The following is a 17204-nucleotide window of genomic DNA, read 5'->3' as shown; positions in this document are numbered from 1 at the left end:
AGCTCTGAAACATGAAAATTGCCAGTGACCCAAAGGTCCCTAGAGACACAAATTGCTGAAGTACATTAAGGTTACTAATATTATGCAAAAGATAAAAGGCAATTAAAAAATATATTAACCAAGAAATGTATCATTGGAAAAGGAGGTTGCCCAGCAGTGAATGAGAACAGATGCATAGTCAGGAATGCAGCACTGGAATACTTGTAGTATGTTAAAGGACCTAGAAGGGAAGGCCTCAAGCAGCCTGGATCTTTGGAAAGAGATGCATAAGAAGCGACCAGCTCAAGGTATGTCTGGATCCCCCTAGAGAAAGTAAAGACATAGAGGAGATAATAGACCAATCATGAAAGTAAAAGGACTTGGATAAATGTTGATCACTGCCACCATGTTATCAAATTTGAGGACAAAGCTGAAAGGGATAGCAACATCCCTTCCCTATAATGGAATCTGCATCTTTTTAAATGGTATAAGAGATAAACATAAAATTCTACATTTTCATTCAAAAAGATCAGCTACACAAGTAGAGGACGAAGAAGACATGGTTCAACATATTTTATATGAATCCTATTTCACTAGTTTATTAATTATTAATATTTATCCCAATAATATTTATCCTACATCACTAATAATAATCCTAATAATTATTATTTATAATCCCAATGATAATTATTATTATTTCTCCTATATCACTAGTTTATTAATATGAAAATTATTGAAGTTTTATTTTAGTGAACCTCAATGTCAACGATGTGCTGTTGGCAACCAAAAAGAAAAAGCTAGTGCAATTTTAGGCTGCATTAATACAAAATGTAATGTTCAAAACAAACAAAAAAAGGATCAAAGGAACTGGAGATATTTAAAGACAAGTAGGATGAATAGAATTTCAAGTATTTGAAGGATGAAAAAGAAATTAGATTTGTTTCAGTGTGACTAAAGAAGGCAGAACTAGTGACAGTGGTGGAGTTGTAACAATTTCAGATTTTGGCTAGACAAAAGAAGATAAAATAAATTCCTATTATATTTGCCTCCAAGTGGATTGGATGATAGTGAGCTTCCCAGCCATTGGAGATTCTTAAAGCAGAACTTGAAGTGTGTTTGTCCTTCATGGGTATGAGATTGAATTAAGACAATTTCTGAAGTTCCTACTAATTGTGAGATTCTACAATATAATCTATAATGAATTGTGAGTTCTTTGTGGGAAGTATTTGTCTTACTTTAAAAAAATCCCCTAAGCAAGTAGCACCATTTTTGTGCTAAATAAAATAAGCATATATTTAGATACCATAAAACAATTAGAAGAACAAGGAATAGTTTATCTTCAGAACTACTGGGGGTGGGGGGTTTATGACCAAAGAAGAGATAGAGAACATTAGAAAATACAAAATAGGTCATTTTGATTACATTAAATTAAAAAGTTTCTGCACAAATAAAACCAATGCAGCCAAGATTACAAAGGAATACAGAAAGCTGGGAAACAAATATTCACAGCTAGTGTCCTGATAAAGGATCCATTTCTAAAATATACAGAAAACAGCCAAATTTATAAGAATACAAGTCATTCTCCAATTGATAATTTGTCAAAGGATATGTACATGCAGTTTTCATATGAAGAGATTATCTATAATCAAATAAAAAATGCTCTACATCATTATTGATGAGAAATGCACATTAAAACAATTCTGAGGTACCACCTCACACTTATCAAAGGAGACACTTATCAGATTGGCTAAAATGTCAAAAAAGGAAAATGATCAATGCTGGAGGGGATATGGGAAAACTGGACAATAATGCACTATCAGTGTATCTGTGAACCGATTGATCCAACCATACTGGAGAGCAATCTGGAACATACCCAAATGTCAATAAAACTATGTATACCTCTTTGATCCAGCAATAACACTGGAGAGATCATAAAAAAGGGAAAAGGACCCACATGCACAAAAATATTTAGAGATCTCTTTTTTGTAGTGGCAAAGACTTGGAAAACGAGGAGGTGCCCAACAATTGGGGAATATTGACCAAGTTATAGTATATTAATGTTATGGAATAATTATGTGTTATATGAAATTATGAATGGGTAGACTTCTGAAAAGCCTGAAAAGACTTGTATGAACTGATGCTGAATTAAGTGAACATTGTACACATTATGATCAATGATGACGGACTTAGCTCCTCTTGGAAGTTCAGTAACCAAGGATGCCATCTACATTCAGAGAAAAAATTATGGAGTATGAACACAGACTACAGCATACTATTTTCACTTTTTTACAACTTGTTTTATCGTTTTTTAAAATTTTTTTCTCATGGTTTATTTCCCTTTCTTTCACAACATTAACTAATATGGAAATACGTTGAACATGATTATATATGTATAACCTATATCAGATTACTTGTCATGGATGGGGGGAGGGAAGATAGAAAAATGTGAAACTCAAAAACTTACAAAAAAATGAATGTTTAGAACAATCTTAGCATGTAATTGAAAAAACAAACAGATTATTTGGTTCACCAATTTAACAAATATCTCATTTCTTAACAGTTACTCCACCAGGGTAAACAGAAATTATAACTTTTCTATACCTATTCTATAAAACTGGTAATTGCCTTACTTGCAGTTATCTAGATTTAGTTATTGCAGATAACTAGATTAGTTTTGGTATACTACTAGTGGTATAACAAGATGGCTAAGTATATATAATGTTGGACCTATAGTCATCTTTCTGAATTCAAATCTGGCTTCAGATAGTTATTAGTTGTGTGACCTCAGACAAGTCACTTTGTCTCAGTTTCCTTATCTATAAAACAAATTGAAGAAAGAAATGCCAACTGCTCCAGTATCTTTGTCAAGAAAATCTGAAATGGGGTTTAGAAAAGTCAGACGTGACTAAAAATGACTGAATAACCACCACCTATGTCTTTTGATTTCTAAAGTGACACATTTCCACTAAGGTAAGTCTTTTTTTTCTTCTATTACCCTTTTAAAAAGTAATTTTTTGCTCTTATTTAGTTTTTGTATTTATTTTTTTCAAATTTTGCATGATTTTCCTTTCCTTTAACAGTTTTAATAAGTAACATAATTTTAGGCTGAATATTTTACAGGACATTTTTCTGAGCTTTTGGTTCTAAGAAAGCAAAATTGATATGCCTGTTGCAATAATGGGCAACAGAGATCACTAATGGTGAGACAATGTAATAGTGGCAACATCAATAATGGTATAGTACCAACTCACTTATCTTCCTATTTCTCTTGGTTTGCTACTTAAAATCATTGTCTATTTTACCATATTAAAACTTTACATTCCTTTTAAAAATTTCTTCTCTCCTTTATTTTGTAAAGGTAGATAATTAGAAACCTTTAATACTGCTTTCTTATAAAGGAAGCTAGAAGTTTTATCACAGAATCCTAAATCTGTTTCAAAAAAATCACAATGGGACCAGACCAAGTTCCACTAGCTATATGCTCTAAATTATGAGCATTTGCCACTTATAACTTATTTATATTAACCCTAATAAAATCTTAAAGTAATTTGTCCCGCAAAAACTTACTTGCAAATGCTAGCACTTGAATGTATTTTGAACTATTTTAAAACATATTATTAGTATTTATCTTGTTTTTGTAGTGTGGTGGAAAAAATAAAAAACTACTATATATGTGGTATTCTCTGACCATTTAAAGATTAAAAGAACTGCATTCTTCATCTTCTCAAAAACAAGGGCAAAACGAATTTTCTTCCAATACTGCAATAACAAGTAAAAACCTATTCACCTCTTAAATCATTAGTAGAGGCTTAAACTTTATAAGGAATGTCAATGTCAATTTCTATTACCGTTTTCCTCTCTAGTTTTTGCTCTTCATTTTTCCTGATTCTTGTGCTCTCCTTTGAAACATCCCCCTCCACATACCACCCACTCAAATCGCACCTTCACATTCATTCTCTCTCTCTCTGATGGCTACTTAACAGTAAAGACAAATAGGGATGAATTGTGCTCAAAAGAATACCAGGCTTATTATTAATCAATGGGAATTTCTCATGATTCATTGCAAGATAACAACTAAAAGTGCAACTTGTGACTGATGTGTGAATACTTCTGAACCTTTAAGAAATTCCACAATCTATACTATAATTTATTTGTCAGTAGTGCAATATTCTTAAACTAGAGATGAATTGCCCTGCTTGAAATATATTAATTACTTACATCAATTAGTTCATAGTCATCTTTGGCATGCAGATGTCTCAGCAGGTACCAGCGTGCAACCGATACAATAGATTTGGGATAACCAGGCTTATACACAACTCTTTCCAACAGTCTCCGTGTCTCCCTGGAAAAATAGGAGTTGATTTTTACAGCAACCTAAGAAGTACCAGTTAGTTCATACATGACTCACCAAAAAATTCCTAATTCTTTGATTTCATCTTTTGCATCATAGTGCTATATAACTTAATGAATTTTTAACTCAAATCTTTCAAAATGAAGAAAAAAAGGCTATATAAATTCCAGTCACTTATGAACCAAAAAGCATCACTTTTTACTTTTGATATACAATGGAGCTAAGGGAAAAGACAAAAAATGTTGCACCAGAAGTTAATAACCCCCAATCAAATAGAGCTATCAGCTCTATTTGCTCTATCTAAACTTATTTCCCTTCTGGAAATAAATACAATTTTTTGCAGATAGCAGGTACTTAAAAAAATTTTTAAAAACATATAATTTAATTGTGTTGTACAATATTGGTATTTTGCAGGAAGGATACAGAATACCTGAACCGGATTTATGTAATAAGTTCTGTTAAAACTAAGTTCTTTTTATAAAACCTTTAACTAATTTCTAATATTGAGACTCTCAATCACTGCTATATCAATGTATATCTTTTTTTTATATCTGATCCCAAAAAAAGAAAATAGTTTTTTTGGTGTAATCTGGATAAAAAATCCTTTGTTTTTTGATGTTTACACACACACCTTAAGATTTTCCTTTTCTAAGCTAGACATCCTTCCTCTCTCAAATACCTCTCAGATGTCATGATTTCCAGACCACAAGTTAGTATCACAATGCTTTGCATAAAAGATGACAATTTTGAATTGAACACAATACTCCCAATGCGGTCTAATCATTAGAGAGTAAATAAAAATTACAGTCTTCCTTGATCCAAGTACCATAATTCTCTATTAACATAGCCTAAATTTGCATTAAAGAGTACAACTGTGGCACAGTGGATAGAGAGAGCACTGACCCTGGAGCCAGAAGTACCTGAATTCAAATCCGGCCTCAGACACTTAATAATAATTGCCTAGCTGTGTGTGTCATTTAACCCCATTGCCTTGCAACCCACCTCCCCCCCACAAAAAAAAGAAGCAAAGCTTGACCTTGGGAGTCACAAATACTTGGATTCTAGTCCTGCCTCTTAACACATATGACTTTGTGACCACGGGAGATTACTTAATCTTTCAATATCTCAGATAACTCTACAAGACTATAAATTACAGATAAGGTGCTGATTGTGATTCATGATGGTGAATTTCCATAGCAGAAAATTCTACATTTAAGAAATCTAAGGTCCAGACCCTCATTCTAACCTCTTAGAAGCCTGCATTGGCCTTTTTCTAACAGTTGCATTATACTGCTGGCCTGCAGTTAACTAAAAACATCTTTGTGTTTTTACTCTCCACATTAACTACTGTCAAACATAGTCTCTTCATCCCATATGGTACTTACCACAGGACATCAGCACTTTATATTTATCTTAATTTTGTTGGTTTAGGTCGATCTCCCCAACTTGTGAAGATCTTTTGACCTCTTGATTCTCATCTTATGCATTAAGTGGAGTTCTATAGCCTCAAAATTCAGAAAATATGCTTTTTTTAGGTCTTCTACTCTGTGTATATGTCTGTGTGTGTCTATGTATCTTTCTCCTAGGTGATGAATAAAAGATGCAGAAAAGAATGTAAAGTAGGAAAAGTGAAATGTGTCATTATTAAATTTACTGATCTTCACACAAATGTTTTCTACCATGGTTTTCTTTCCTTCCATTCTTGAATTTCTTAAACTAATTTTTTGGCTGAAATTAAGAATTTACTGATTCTTCTGCTTCTTCAACTGTTTTTATGACTTTTAGAAACTGAAAATAGCCAAAACAACCTGTAGGGCTCTGAATGGATATAGCTTATTCAAAAGCAATAGCAGAGTTAAAAAGTAATGTGGAATAGCACTATCTAATGGGAAGATAGTCATTAATATGCAGTGTATTCTATAAGGGAAAGTGATCAAATTTTAGAGTCAGAACACAAAATATCTAACCTGGAAGGGAATGTTAAGGAACACCTAATCTAATCCATTAATTATACAGAAAAATGAAAGCAAAGAAAATACAGTGAAGTAGAGTGTAATCTTATGACATACCTTGCTCCCATTTTGCGATGAAATTGTAACAGAGCTTGCAACAGAAGAGCCAGTGGGCAAAAGCAAAGTTTCAGTGCCTCAGCTGTAGCTTCTTGAACCAAAGATGGCCAGTGATCATTTGAAATATTAGCCTATGAAAATGTAAAAGAAAGGAAAAGATATTAATTTGAAATTTATTTCAAGTATATCAGATGTATTAAAATAAAGTATGACAAGAAAATGCATCATTAGTCCATTTGGATTTCACCAAGTGTATAACTATCATTTGGTATTCTATTAAAATATATAAAAACTTCTATTAAATATGTAAAACCGAACTAGTCTAACTAGCTTTTAAAACTCTACATGATATGAACTGATACTAAGTGAAGTGAGCAGAACCAGGAGAACATAGTCTACAGGAACAGCAACATTATGGAATGATCAACTATGATAGACTTAGTTCCTCTCAGTAATACAATGATCCAGAACAATTCCAAAAGACTCATGATGGAAAATGCTATCCACAGAAAAAGAACAATGGTCTGAATACAGATTGAAGCATATTATTTCACTTTTTTTCTTTCATGGTTTCCCCCCCTTTTGTTCTATTTCTTTTTTCACAATATGACTAAGGTAGAAATATGTTTAACATGATTGTACCTGTAAAACCAAATCAGATTGCTTGACATTTTGGTGGGGACAAGATAGGGAGAAAGTTAACAATCATTTTTTTATAAGATTTTTAGTTCCAAACTGTCTTTAAATATTTGGAAAAAAATGTTACAAAAAAATAAAAATACATGTGATAAATATACATTTCTAAGTATCAATTGGTAGATATCAAAGAGAAGGCTGGAGTTACAAACTACATTCTTAGCAAGTCCTCTCAACATGAAAATGATTCCAAGTGATTTATTTATAAAATATGTACCCAACTGTTTACAGTATTTTTCCTTTAGAAGAAAATCACTAAGAAGCATTAATCAAACTTTAATGTTCTAGGGAAAAAGTAAACATGTATGTCTTATGCTTGTGCATAGCTCATCAAAAAATATATACTTTATTGCTACTATGTTATTTAATGCCTCAGAAAAAAAGTATCTAAAGGGAAACAATAAAAGAAAAAATAATGGCTGCTCTCTTGAAATAATTTTTTTAAAGTCTTAGAAAATCTTTCATAGAATGCCTGAAACTGTGGTCAAGATTCAAAGAGCATTGATTTCTGATGGAATAGAAAAATAACAATGGTTTTAAACATTAAGTTGTAATAAAAAAAAAATTGAAATGGAAGCTAAAACAAGAAAATTCAGATAGTTCACCCATTAGTAATTTGAGCAATAATTTAAGAGAAAACTAATTAAATTGAAAGTAGGAAATGAATGGAGGTCACTGAGAGTTTACTCTAAAAATGGGATTAATGGTACATTCCAAAACATCTAGACAAAAAATCCTGATTAGTTAATTCTGTTAAAATTACACTAACAGAGCTTTCAAATAATAGTCTTTTTTTTTATTTTAGGTTTTTGCAAGGCAAATGGGGTTAAATGGCTTGCCCAAGGCCACACAGCTAGGTAATTATTAAGTGTATGAGACCGGATTTGAACCCAGGTACTCCTGACTCCAAGGCCGGTGCTTTATCCACTGTGCCACCTAGCTGCCCAATAATAGCATCTTTTTAATGGGGTTCTGGTTTTTTTTTTTTTTAATGTCATTGTGGTACAATGAACAGAATACAAGTTCAGGAGTCGACAAGACCTAGGTTCGCATTTCACTTTTGATGTTTAGCAGCTGTGTGACCATGTACAAGTCATTTAGTTTCTACAAGCCTCTTCTTTCATGTATAAAACATAAAGTATTAATGACCTTCTTTTGATTACTTCTGATACTATTACTACAATATATTTTTATTTGTTTTTTGCTAAAGTTTAGTTTAACGGTTGTAAAGCAAAATTGTGGTCTTTAATTCTTCTCCCCCACTGAACTCTTCTCTAGGCTCATGTAATTAAGAAGTCTAAAATGATATTTTGTTTAAAAATAAATCAAGATTGAAGAAAGAATATAGGAATCTTCAGAATATAACTAAGTTAAAAAGCTAGCATCAATTCAATTTAACAATCCAATCCAATCTATTATGTAAAAGACTCCTAGGTGCTGGAGATAAAGACAAAATAGCTGTGCTTTCATATAGTTTGTGTATCATTTGGAAATGGAATCAATAGTTCATTATAATCATTACAAAAGAATCTTACCATGCAGACTTCCAGGGCAAGTAATGCCAGTCTCAGTAGACTTGAGAGTTTTCCATTCCAATTACCCTGCTGGGATGCCACCTGGAGACTCTTTCTGTAGCACATCTCTGCAGCGCCCATCATTCCCTGAGATTGGTACACCTGTGCTAACCACTAGAGAAAAGGGAGAGACCAGGGAATTTCTATTTGCTACCATTTCTGGTATTTAATTTAATAAGCAATTTGATTCCCCACCATCAAGAATTTCATTACATCTTTGGAGTACCTACAGTTTTTATTAAATTATAGAATATACTGATACTAAAAGCACAACAGAGGACAAGAGAGTGACAGATTTCTTACTCAATTCTGCATATCTATATCCCACTTGAATATAACTGCCCTTATTCTGAAGCCTGGGAGGAATGGAGAGGGGTCTTCTGAAATTTTGAATCAGCTAAAAAGAAAATAAGAACTCATCTGCTGCAAGAGAGCTAAGCATCTCCATAGAAGGTATTAAAAGTACTTTTACTACTAATAATTGTATATTTTTAAAGTGCTTACAATGAGTTTAGCATAGAATTAAACAAGAAAAGACCAGATTGATAACTACCTTCAATAATACAAAGTTCTTTTAAAGACTCCAAACTTTTTCCAGAAACAAAGATCTTTCTTATTATTGCCATCATTTTATTACTGTTATCATATGGAACATAATAATCTCCAAAGAAGGCAATGTGTACAACACAAAAAAATAATGAAATTTGAAGAAGAGAGGGGAAAGAAAGAAGTCATCAGCATGATTCAAAATGAAGACAGGCTGATCATGTGACAAGGGTGAGAGATAATAGATGTTTAAGCAGTCCAAATGCTCTTCTACAATCCTTATAAAGTCAAAAGAATGTTTCCCTCGGGCTTACTTTCCCCTGTAGAATTTTAGTTCATGGTATCCTACCTCTCCTTCCTCTGAATCTTTTGGAAAGTGCTCTTCTCTAAATCTAGAGTTACCTTCTTTACATAAACTTTAAAATAAAATGCATCACAAATATCAATCACTGTCATCCCAATTACCAGTTCCCTCCCTGTTGGTATTCTTAATTCTTCTACCATTTGAAGAATGAAATTTTCCTTAATACAAGTCAAGAAATTCTGCTTTTGGCAGAAAGAGGTTTCCAATAGTCATGAGGATAACTTAAATTCCCCATAACTACTATATCATACCCTTATGCTAGACTAATAATCCATTTCAACAATTCTTGTAGTTCTGCTCTTGTTCTATGCCATATATAATGAATTTCAATGGCAAAAATGTGTCATCATTAAATTTACTGATCTTCACACAAATGTTGTCCACCATGGTTCTCTTTCCTTCCACTCTTGAATTTCCTTAAACTAATTTTTTGGCTGAAATTAAGAATTTGCTGATTCTTCTGCTTCTTCAACTGTTTTTATGACTTTTAGAAACTGAAAACAGCCAAAACAACCTGTAGGGCTCTGAATGGATATAGCTTATTCAAAAGCAATAGCAGAGTTAAAAAGTAATGTGGAATAGCACTATCTAATGGGAAGATAGTCATTAAAATGCAGTGTATTCTATAAGGGAAAGTGACCAAGTTTTAGAGTCAGAACACAAAATATCTAACCTGGAAGGGAATGTTAAGGAACACTTAATCTAATCCTTTAATTATACAGAAAAATGAAAGAAAAGAAAATATAGGCCTAGAGAGGCAAAATGGTCATTATAGTCATTTAGTGACAGAGCTAGAACAAGAATCCAATTCTCTATTCTTTTGGTTACAAAATTTTTTCCTTTATTTTAGCATATTAGACCATACAGCAAGTTTAAGTGATGAGTTTAAGACAAAGTTGATTAAGAAATGCAAAGCCTAATGCATACCATGGAAACTGCCTTCTGTGGAAGGTTGGGGGAAGGGAAGCAAGATTAAGGGAAAATTGTAAAATTCAAAATAAATAAAATCTTTAAAAAAAAAATGCAATACCCTTTCAATTCTACCATTTACTTAAGTATTCTAGGGGGCCCAATCAGAGCCAGAAAAGGAGAAAATAATTTACCTGCCAAGCTGAAAAAGATGTTGAATTGGACACAACTGTTTTTTGTAGCTCTTCCAGGACAGCATCTGGAAGATGTTTCTGTGCCTGTAGTAGAGGTTTACACTGAATTTGTCTTAAAAGCAGGAAGAGAGCTGGTTGGTCATGGCTACTTTTCAAATGCTAAAAAAAGAAGAAAATAAATAAAAACCAGAAGTATAATGAATAATTTCTTAAGTTTCAATAAAAATCATTATATCACTTAGGAAAGAATATAATTTAGTTAATAAAACAATGAGAGTATATTCATTCTTTTAAAGTAAGCAATTAACTCTTCTAAAGTATGGTTAATATGGAAACTTCAGCTATAATGCATACCATCTAATTCACTACTTTCTAGTCAAATCAAGTCTATAATTTTTAATAAAATTTTATTGTCAAATATTGAATTATAAATTTTATGTTTGAAGGTGATATAAATGACAGAGATAGGCTTTATTCCCAAATAGTGGTAACTGGTTTAACTTGTTTTTCTTCCTTGTAAAAGTACACAGGCATAGCCTCCAGAATATATGACATAAAATATATGTATTCAAAAAGGCTGCATCTCATTCTTTGAATTCTGGAAGGAAGATGGAAAAAAATAAACAACAAAACTAAAAAAAAAAAAAAGAAAGACAAAAAAGCCTTGGAGCATTTAGAAAATCTATGGGGTTTTGAACTGTAGGAAGAAAAGAAATTGTGGGAGAAAAAAAAACTGTTTAATCTAACTCCCAAGCAGCACCTGGCCTACATAAATGGTGCCTGCCCTAAAATATCTTTCTCCAAACAATCTAAAACTTTTCATTTTTTTGTTCCATTGACTGAAATCCCACTTTTGGAACTTTTGAAACATCAGGATGCTCCAAGTCTAGTTGATGATCAATTAGCTTATATGGGTTTCAAACTTATAATCTTGATCTCATTAGTTTCAATTTTAAACTACTAAGATCTTAAGCTGAAAATAGTTAAGGAGCAATTTTGGTCAGGAAAAAAAATTTATCCCATTCTTACTAAGGAACTGACAATTACAAAAGTTTTAGGAAATCCTAAAAAAATCTTTGCAATTTTCAAACTCTATAATTAAATACTATTAAATGTTGTTCCTTCATTTTATAGCACAACTAAATTTGGTTTAGTCTGATACTTTGATTTATGACCTCAGGTAAGATCTAGAAAAATAATTAGTTGGATGGAGGTAAAAAGCTAAACTAACCATAGAAGGAAAAAGTTAACTCCAAACTACCATGCCCTAATGGAACATATGATATTACCAAATTATTTTTCTATAAACAGGGATTTTTCCCTTTCTTACCATCAGAGGGGAGACTCAGAGTTATCAAATAACTCTGAATAACTTTGATATCAAATATAAAACATTTATCAAAATATATAAAAATGATACATTTTCTTCACCCTTTTATACTATTTCCTCTTGTTCTAACATGAGATTTTAAGATTCTAATTACAAGAACACATCAATTATCTTTTATTAGATAAGTCTCAAAGTCTCATGGTAGAACAAAAAAGAGAAATAGTATAAGAAAAAGGGGGAAATGAGAAGAGGATAGAATACTGAATCTAGTGTAAGGAAGACTTAGATACAAATCCTATCTCTATTATTCACTTGCTGTAGGACATGGGCAAATTATCTAACTTCTCCAAATTTTAAGCAACTCTCCATATTAAAATCTTATTTATGAAATTATAAATGGGCTTCAATCTGCATTAGTGGACAGAGTTACCATGTAGATGAAATCACAGATCACTGACAGTGATGTAATAGTAAAGCTTTGATAACATTTTACCAGCTTGGAAATGTTTTGCAAATGGACCTGATTGTATTATATGTCTATGGTTCAAACTATGTGATCTGGATAGGGTAGAAAAGTTCTGATTGACAGTTAGATAACAAGGAATTCAATTTGTGGCTAAAGAAATATTAGGAAGAGTTGCAATCTGTGTTGGGCATGGGAGTACATAGATCACTCAATTAGAGTCTAACAGAATCTATTATTATCCATAAGAATTAAGTATCTATGACTAGTTAAAGTAAGAATGGGGTAAAGTAAAAATGATAAAATCTTTACAAATGGAACCTAACATTACAAGGACTTCAAAAAATCCTTTTCTTATTCCCAGCAATTTAAACAATTTTTTGAAAGTCTTTAGAGCTGAAATCACAAGAATCCCTTAAAATAAGCAAATGACATAATTTGAAGAAGCCATCAAAAGTAAAAATATTGATTACAGTCCCAAGGATATACTAGTGAGACCTTCCTCCATAATAGCAGAGTACTTCTGATTTCAAAATCTTTTCCAAAGAGTATCATGACCCTCCTTCCCCCCAACCCTTATTCTTTACAGTGTTCTTATCATTGTATCATATTCCCCCCAATAAAGTTTCATTTTAAAAGCAGAAACAATAATTGGAGTTTGCTCTCCTCCAAGTTCTTCAGGTATTAAGAAGTCATTTCATTTTAGCCCATCACAGTACCTTTGTGCAGAGGGCCTCAGCTTCTGAAATTTTCCCTTTTTCTATTAAACCAGTGAGAGTTTGACAAAGAGACCACTTTTCAATAGTCTGGACATAGCTTTCAGGAAGATCTTTTTCTTTGACTAAAAATAAAAACAAATTTATATTTCTTTTCAATTTTAACTTATGCTTATACAAAATTAACCACCTGCTAAAACTTATCCAATATTATCATTATGGAAATATAGGGAAGAAAATTTCCTGCTGAGAATCCTTACAGTCAAAACTGAGGGTATAAAAGGCTTGGGGATACTAAATGTGGTTGGAAGGCACCAAAATGAAGACCTTAAAATACAACATTGCTCTGCTCAGTAATTCTCAACTAAGACACATAATGCTTTTCTATGTGGATAACTGATTCAGGAAATGACAGCACAGCTGACTGAATTCAGACTCATCTTATGGCACCTTTGCTGATAAACCAAAAAATAAAAAAAAAATAAATTTCATGGTGTGCTTCTTTTTGGTCTCTAATTTCTATCACCCTAGCAAGTTTAAGAGTAAACAGATGATAAATACTATTAGAGAGGCCCCCTGGAAAAAAACCTAAGTATAACAAACATTATTTATCACAAGGTTGAAAAATATCTGTGGTAACAAAGTCACATATACACATACAAACAAATTTACATGCTTTCTGATGGGTAAGGATTTGAGGCCTCTATATTATTGGTACCTTTTACATAAAACTATTTCATAGCTTCTACCTAATTATATTACAAACTGCAGAAATTATTTTTCCTGAAAGGAAATATAGTTGAATAGTGGAAAACTACCTCTCCCCACCCTGCCCAGCAGAGTAGGCCAGACACTGTTTCATTTTTTTTTTGTCTGAATCCTCAGGGCCAGTAAAGACAATTGGAATGACTGATTGATGAATAGCTATCTGATGCTGGCCTCAGCACCAAAAAAAGAGTTCCTCCAATTCCCCATGTTTAGATTTAACTAAGATTTTCAAAGGCAGTTAAGGGTTTACATGCTCTAGACTGAGACAGCTAACACCCTCTACCTGGTATAAAATGTCACAGTACCCTATTATGAAACTAATTGCCTAGGTCTCAGATACACATACTTACATGTAGCCTTACCTCATCCCCCCCCAAATCAGGTTAAGGCAAGGACTCACTGTGGCTCTGAGTCAGAAGACACCAATTTTCTCATATCAATTATAGGAATCAATATGTACAATAAATTAGTCTGTACACTTTCAAAGTACTATTAAATCAGCTTGACTGGGCACAGCTATCTATGTCTTTTTTTATAAATCCCCAAATCCATCATTGCTTTCTACTCTGAGACTATGCCATGTCTTCTTAATTCTTTTCCAAATGTGTAGACTGAATCTTTGCCTAAGAATATCAAAGAACAAAGCTCTGGGTGATCCTTTGTTCCTCTGATAATTAAGAAATAGCTTAACTAGGGAAGAGAGAACCATGAACATGGAAAGTATGATTAGAGACCTTAAAAAATAGAAAAGATGCATATTACAATAGGGATTTGCATATAGAGCATGAATTTGAAAAGGCTCAATGATGTTATCTGAGAGGGGTACTCAGTACAGAAACTCCAACTGAGAGACTAAAATATATTTATGATTTAATTCTAGGGAGTTACCTGAGGCAAGAAGAGGTTAGGTGACTTGTGCAGGATGACTTAACTAATAACTGTCAAAAGTACATTTCTACTAACTGTCACAAGCAGAATTTAAACTCAGGTCTTTCTGAGTTAAAAAGTCATAGTGTTCTATCCACTATACCACATAAGTCCTGACTCTACTTTTTTTTGTATAACAGTGAGTCAATGTTCACTGATTAATACTGAATTGCTAAGGGAATCCAGTGTATATTAGTATACACACACACACACACACACACACACAAACACATTCCTAAAAACTTCATTGAAAACCAGCGAATTGAGTTGCTACAACCCCATAATAAATGGTATAAATTCTTTGGAGTAATGTAAGCAATAAGAGTGAAAAAGAAATCAAAGTTATAGTATTAAAGACACAAACATATATACTAAAGTGGATATTCAATTTTTAAATTACAATTTTAATTTATAAAATTTAGTTTTATCAAAATTTTATTATCAAATAAAACAAAAAATATTATTTTTGGTGTTTTTGAATTTAATTCTATATTTGGCTCTGTGTTCTATCAAGTATCATAATCTTCTCTAAAGACAGGCATTGTCGGGTAGCTATCACTGATAGCCAAGAATAGAGAGAAAATGCCAGAAAGTAGACATTGACCAACAAATTATAAATAACCCAGGGATAAAACAAAAACTACCACCAAATTAAAAATCAGAGTAATTAATTTCTGATGCTAAAAACAGAGTTTAAACCAACAATAAAAGTAAGTATCTATCATGTGTATTAGTCCAAAGGATTTAAAATATCAAAACACAAGGACAAGGAAGATGTTTCTACCACTTACGAATTTCTCTCAGCACATTATTAAACTATATTTTTTTAGTTCAAGTAAATACAAATTCCAGAAATAGTCAAAAAACTGCTGTTTGGACTGGTTTCACCTGTTTCTTACTAATAAAGTTTCCTTTTATTGATCTTGATGATTCTCAATAAATTTGCTAACTTAGACAACACAAAATAAGATCTATCAAATTTACTAAGATTTTTATTTTGATCATATCATAGTAGGTGAAATAAGAGGTAGACAGAGTTTTGATATTTAAAAAAAGGTTTAAGGCAAATTTCAAACAACTATTATAACTAAAACTCTTTAAGAAATGAACTTTATATAATAAAAATATTCCGGGGCAGCTAGGTGGCGCAGTGGATAAAGCACCAGCTCTGGAGTCAGGAGTACCTGGGTTCAAATCCAGTCTCAGACACTTAATAATGACCTAGCTGTGTGGCCTTGGACAAGCCACTTAACCCCATTTGCCTTGCAAAAAAAAAAACCCTAAAAAAAATATTCCAAAATGAATATCTATTTCTTTGCACTTAAATACCTAAAGCTCAATACTAACTTCAATCTAAAAGTTTTTTCACTTACCTGTAGCAGAAATAGTGGTTAATAGTGCTATATCTAGTTCTGTCCTCTTTGGCTGTGTGTTATTTAAGACAGCCAATGTGTTGTCAGCATAACAGGCTGCCATTAGCCCTGCCCAGACAGCAGGATCATCTAAAAACAGAAACCATAATAAAGCATAAACTTCATTAATTATGTCAATGTACTCTATGAAAAAATGCTAAAAGGCACTATATTTGTAAACAAAGGAGACTATTTTTAGCCTCTAAAAATCCTAAAGACTTCAGTGACTCAAAGAAATTTTAATCAAGATCACACTACTGGCAAAAAACCCCAAGGAGACTCATCACATTATTTCTCTCTCCAGATTTATTCTATCTCCAGTAATTTATAAATCCTACCTAAAAAGAATGAGAACACCCTAAAAAGCTCTGCTTCTATGTTTCCATTTATAGGTAGTTTGTTTAGATAATTTGACTAGAACACCAAGCTAATGAGGCAAAAGTCAATGCTAAGGTATCAAATATGGGTCATTTTATTTATTACCTGACTATCATCCCTAATTCTAAGCAGTTGTCTTACAGATCAATACTTACATAACATATAAAAAAAATAGGGTAGGTCAACAAAAATTAACCACCTTTACTGGGAAAATAAAATTATAAATCCTAATGATAGTCACTTAGTAGTAATATCTTCAAATATGAATTAATAACAAGCATTTATTAAGCACTTTCTATAAGCCTTGTCACTGTGAAAGGCCAAGTCCTGGATACAATGACATGTAATAAGGGGAAATATCCTTCTAGAGGAAACAACACGTACTGAAAGATCAACTTGAAGTGCATTATAATGAACAGGTTACTTTAAATATACTGTGTGACCCTGGGCAAGTCGTTTAACCTCTCTTTGCCCCATCTGAAAAAAAAAGTTTAGGACTCACTGGCCTCTAAGATCCTTTCCAATTCT

General features: G+C 32.3%; 1 protein-coding gene across 4 annotated transcripts in view; it reads right to left on the bottom strand.

Moving 5' to 3' along the window:
• Window positions 1-17204, bottom strand: part of SKIC3 (SKI3 subunit of superkiller complex) — a 110152-nt gene that overhangs the window by 3781 nt on the left and 89167 nt on the right. For all 4 annotated transcript variants that reach the window (XM_074201313.1, XM_074201309.1, XM_074201312.1 and 1 more), the window contains 6 exons: window positions 16260-16388; window positions 13195-13316; window positions 10683-10841; window positions 8631-8783; window positions 6400-6530; window positions 4198-4321 (listed from right to left, as the gene is read on the bottom strand). In XM_074201313.1, the coding sequence (XP_074057414.1) occupies window positions 4198-4321; window positions 6400-6530; window positions 8631-8783; window positions 10683-10841; window positions 13195-13316; window positions 16260-16388 (818 nt within the window). The remainder of the gene's footprint in view (window positions 1-4197; window positions 4322-6399; window positions 6531-8630; window positions 8784-10682; window positions 10842-13194; window positions 13317-16259; window positions 16389-17204) is intronic.

The sequence above is a fragment of the Macrotis lagotis genome, chromosome X (genome assembly GCF_037893015.1).
Source record: "Macrotis lagotis isolate mMagLag1 chromosome X, bilby.v1.9.chrom.fasta, whole genome shotgun sequence".
In the NCBI taxonomy this organism is placed as follows: domain Eukaryota; kingdom Metazoa; phylum Chordata; class Mammalia; order Peramelemorphia; family Peramelidae; genus Macrotis; species Macrotis lagotis.
Note: the sequence above shows the minus strand (reverse complement) of the source record. Positions and strands in the feature narration are given on the sequence as shown.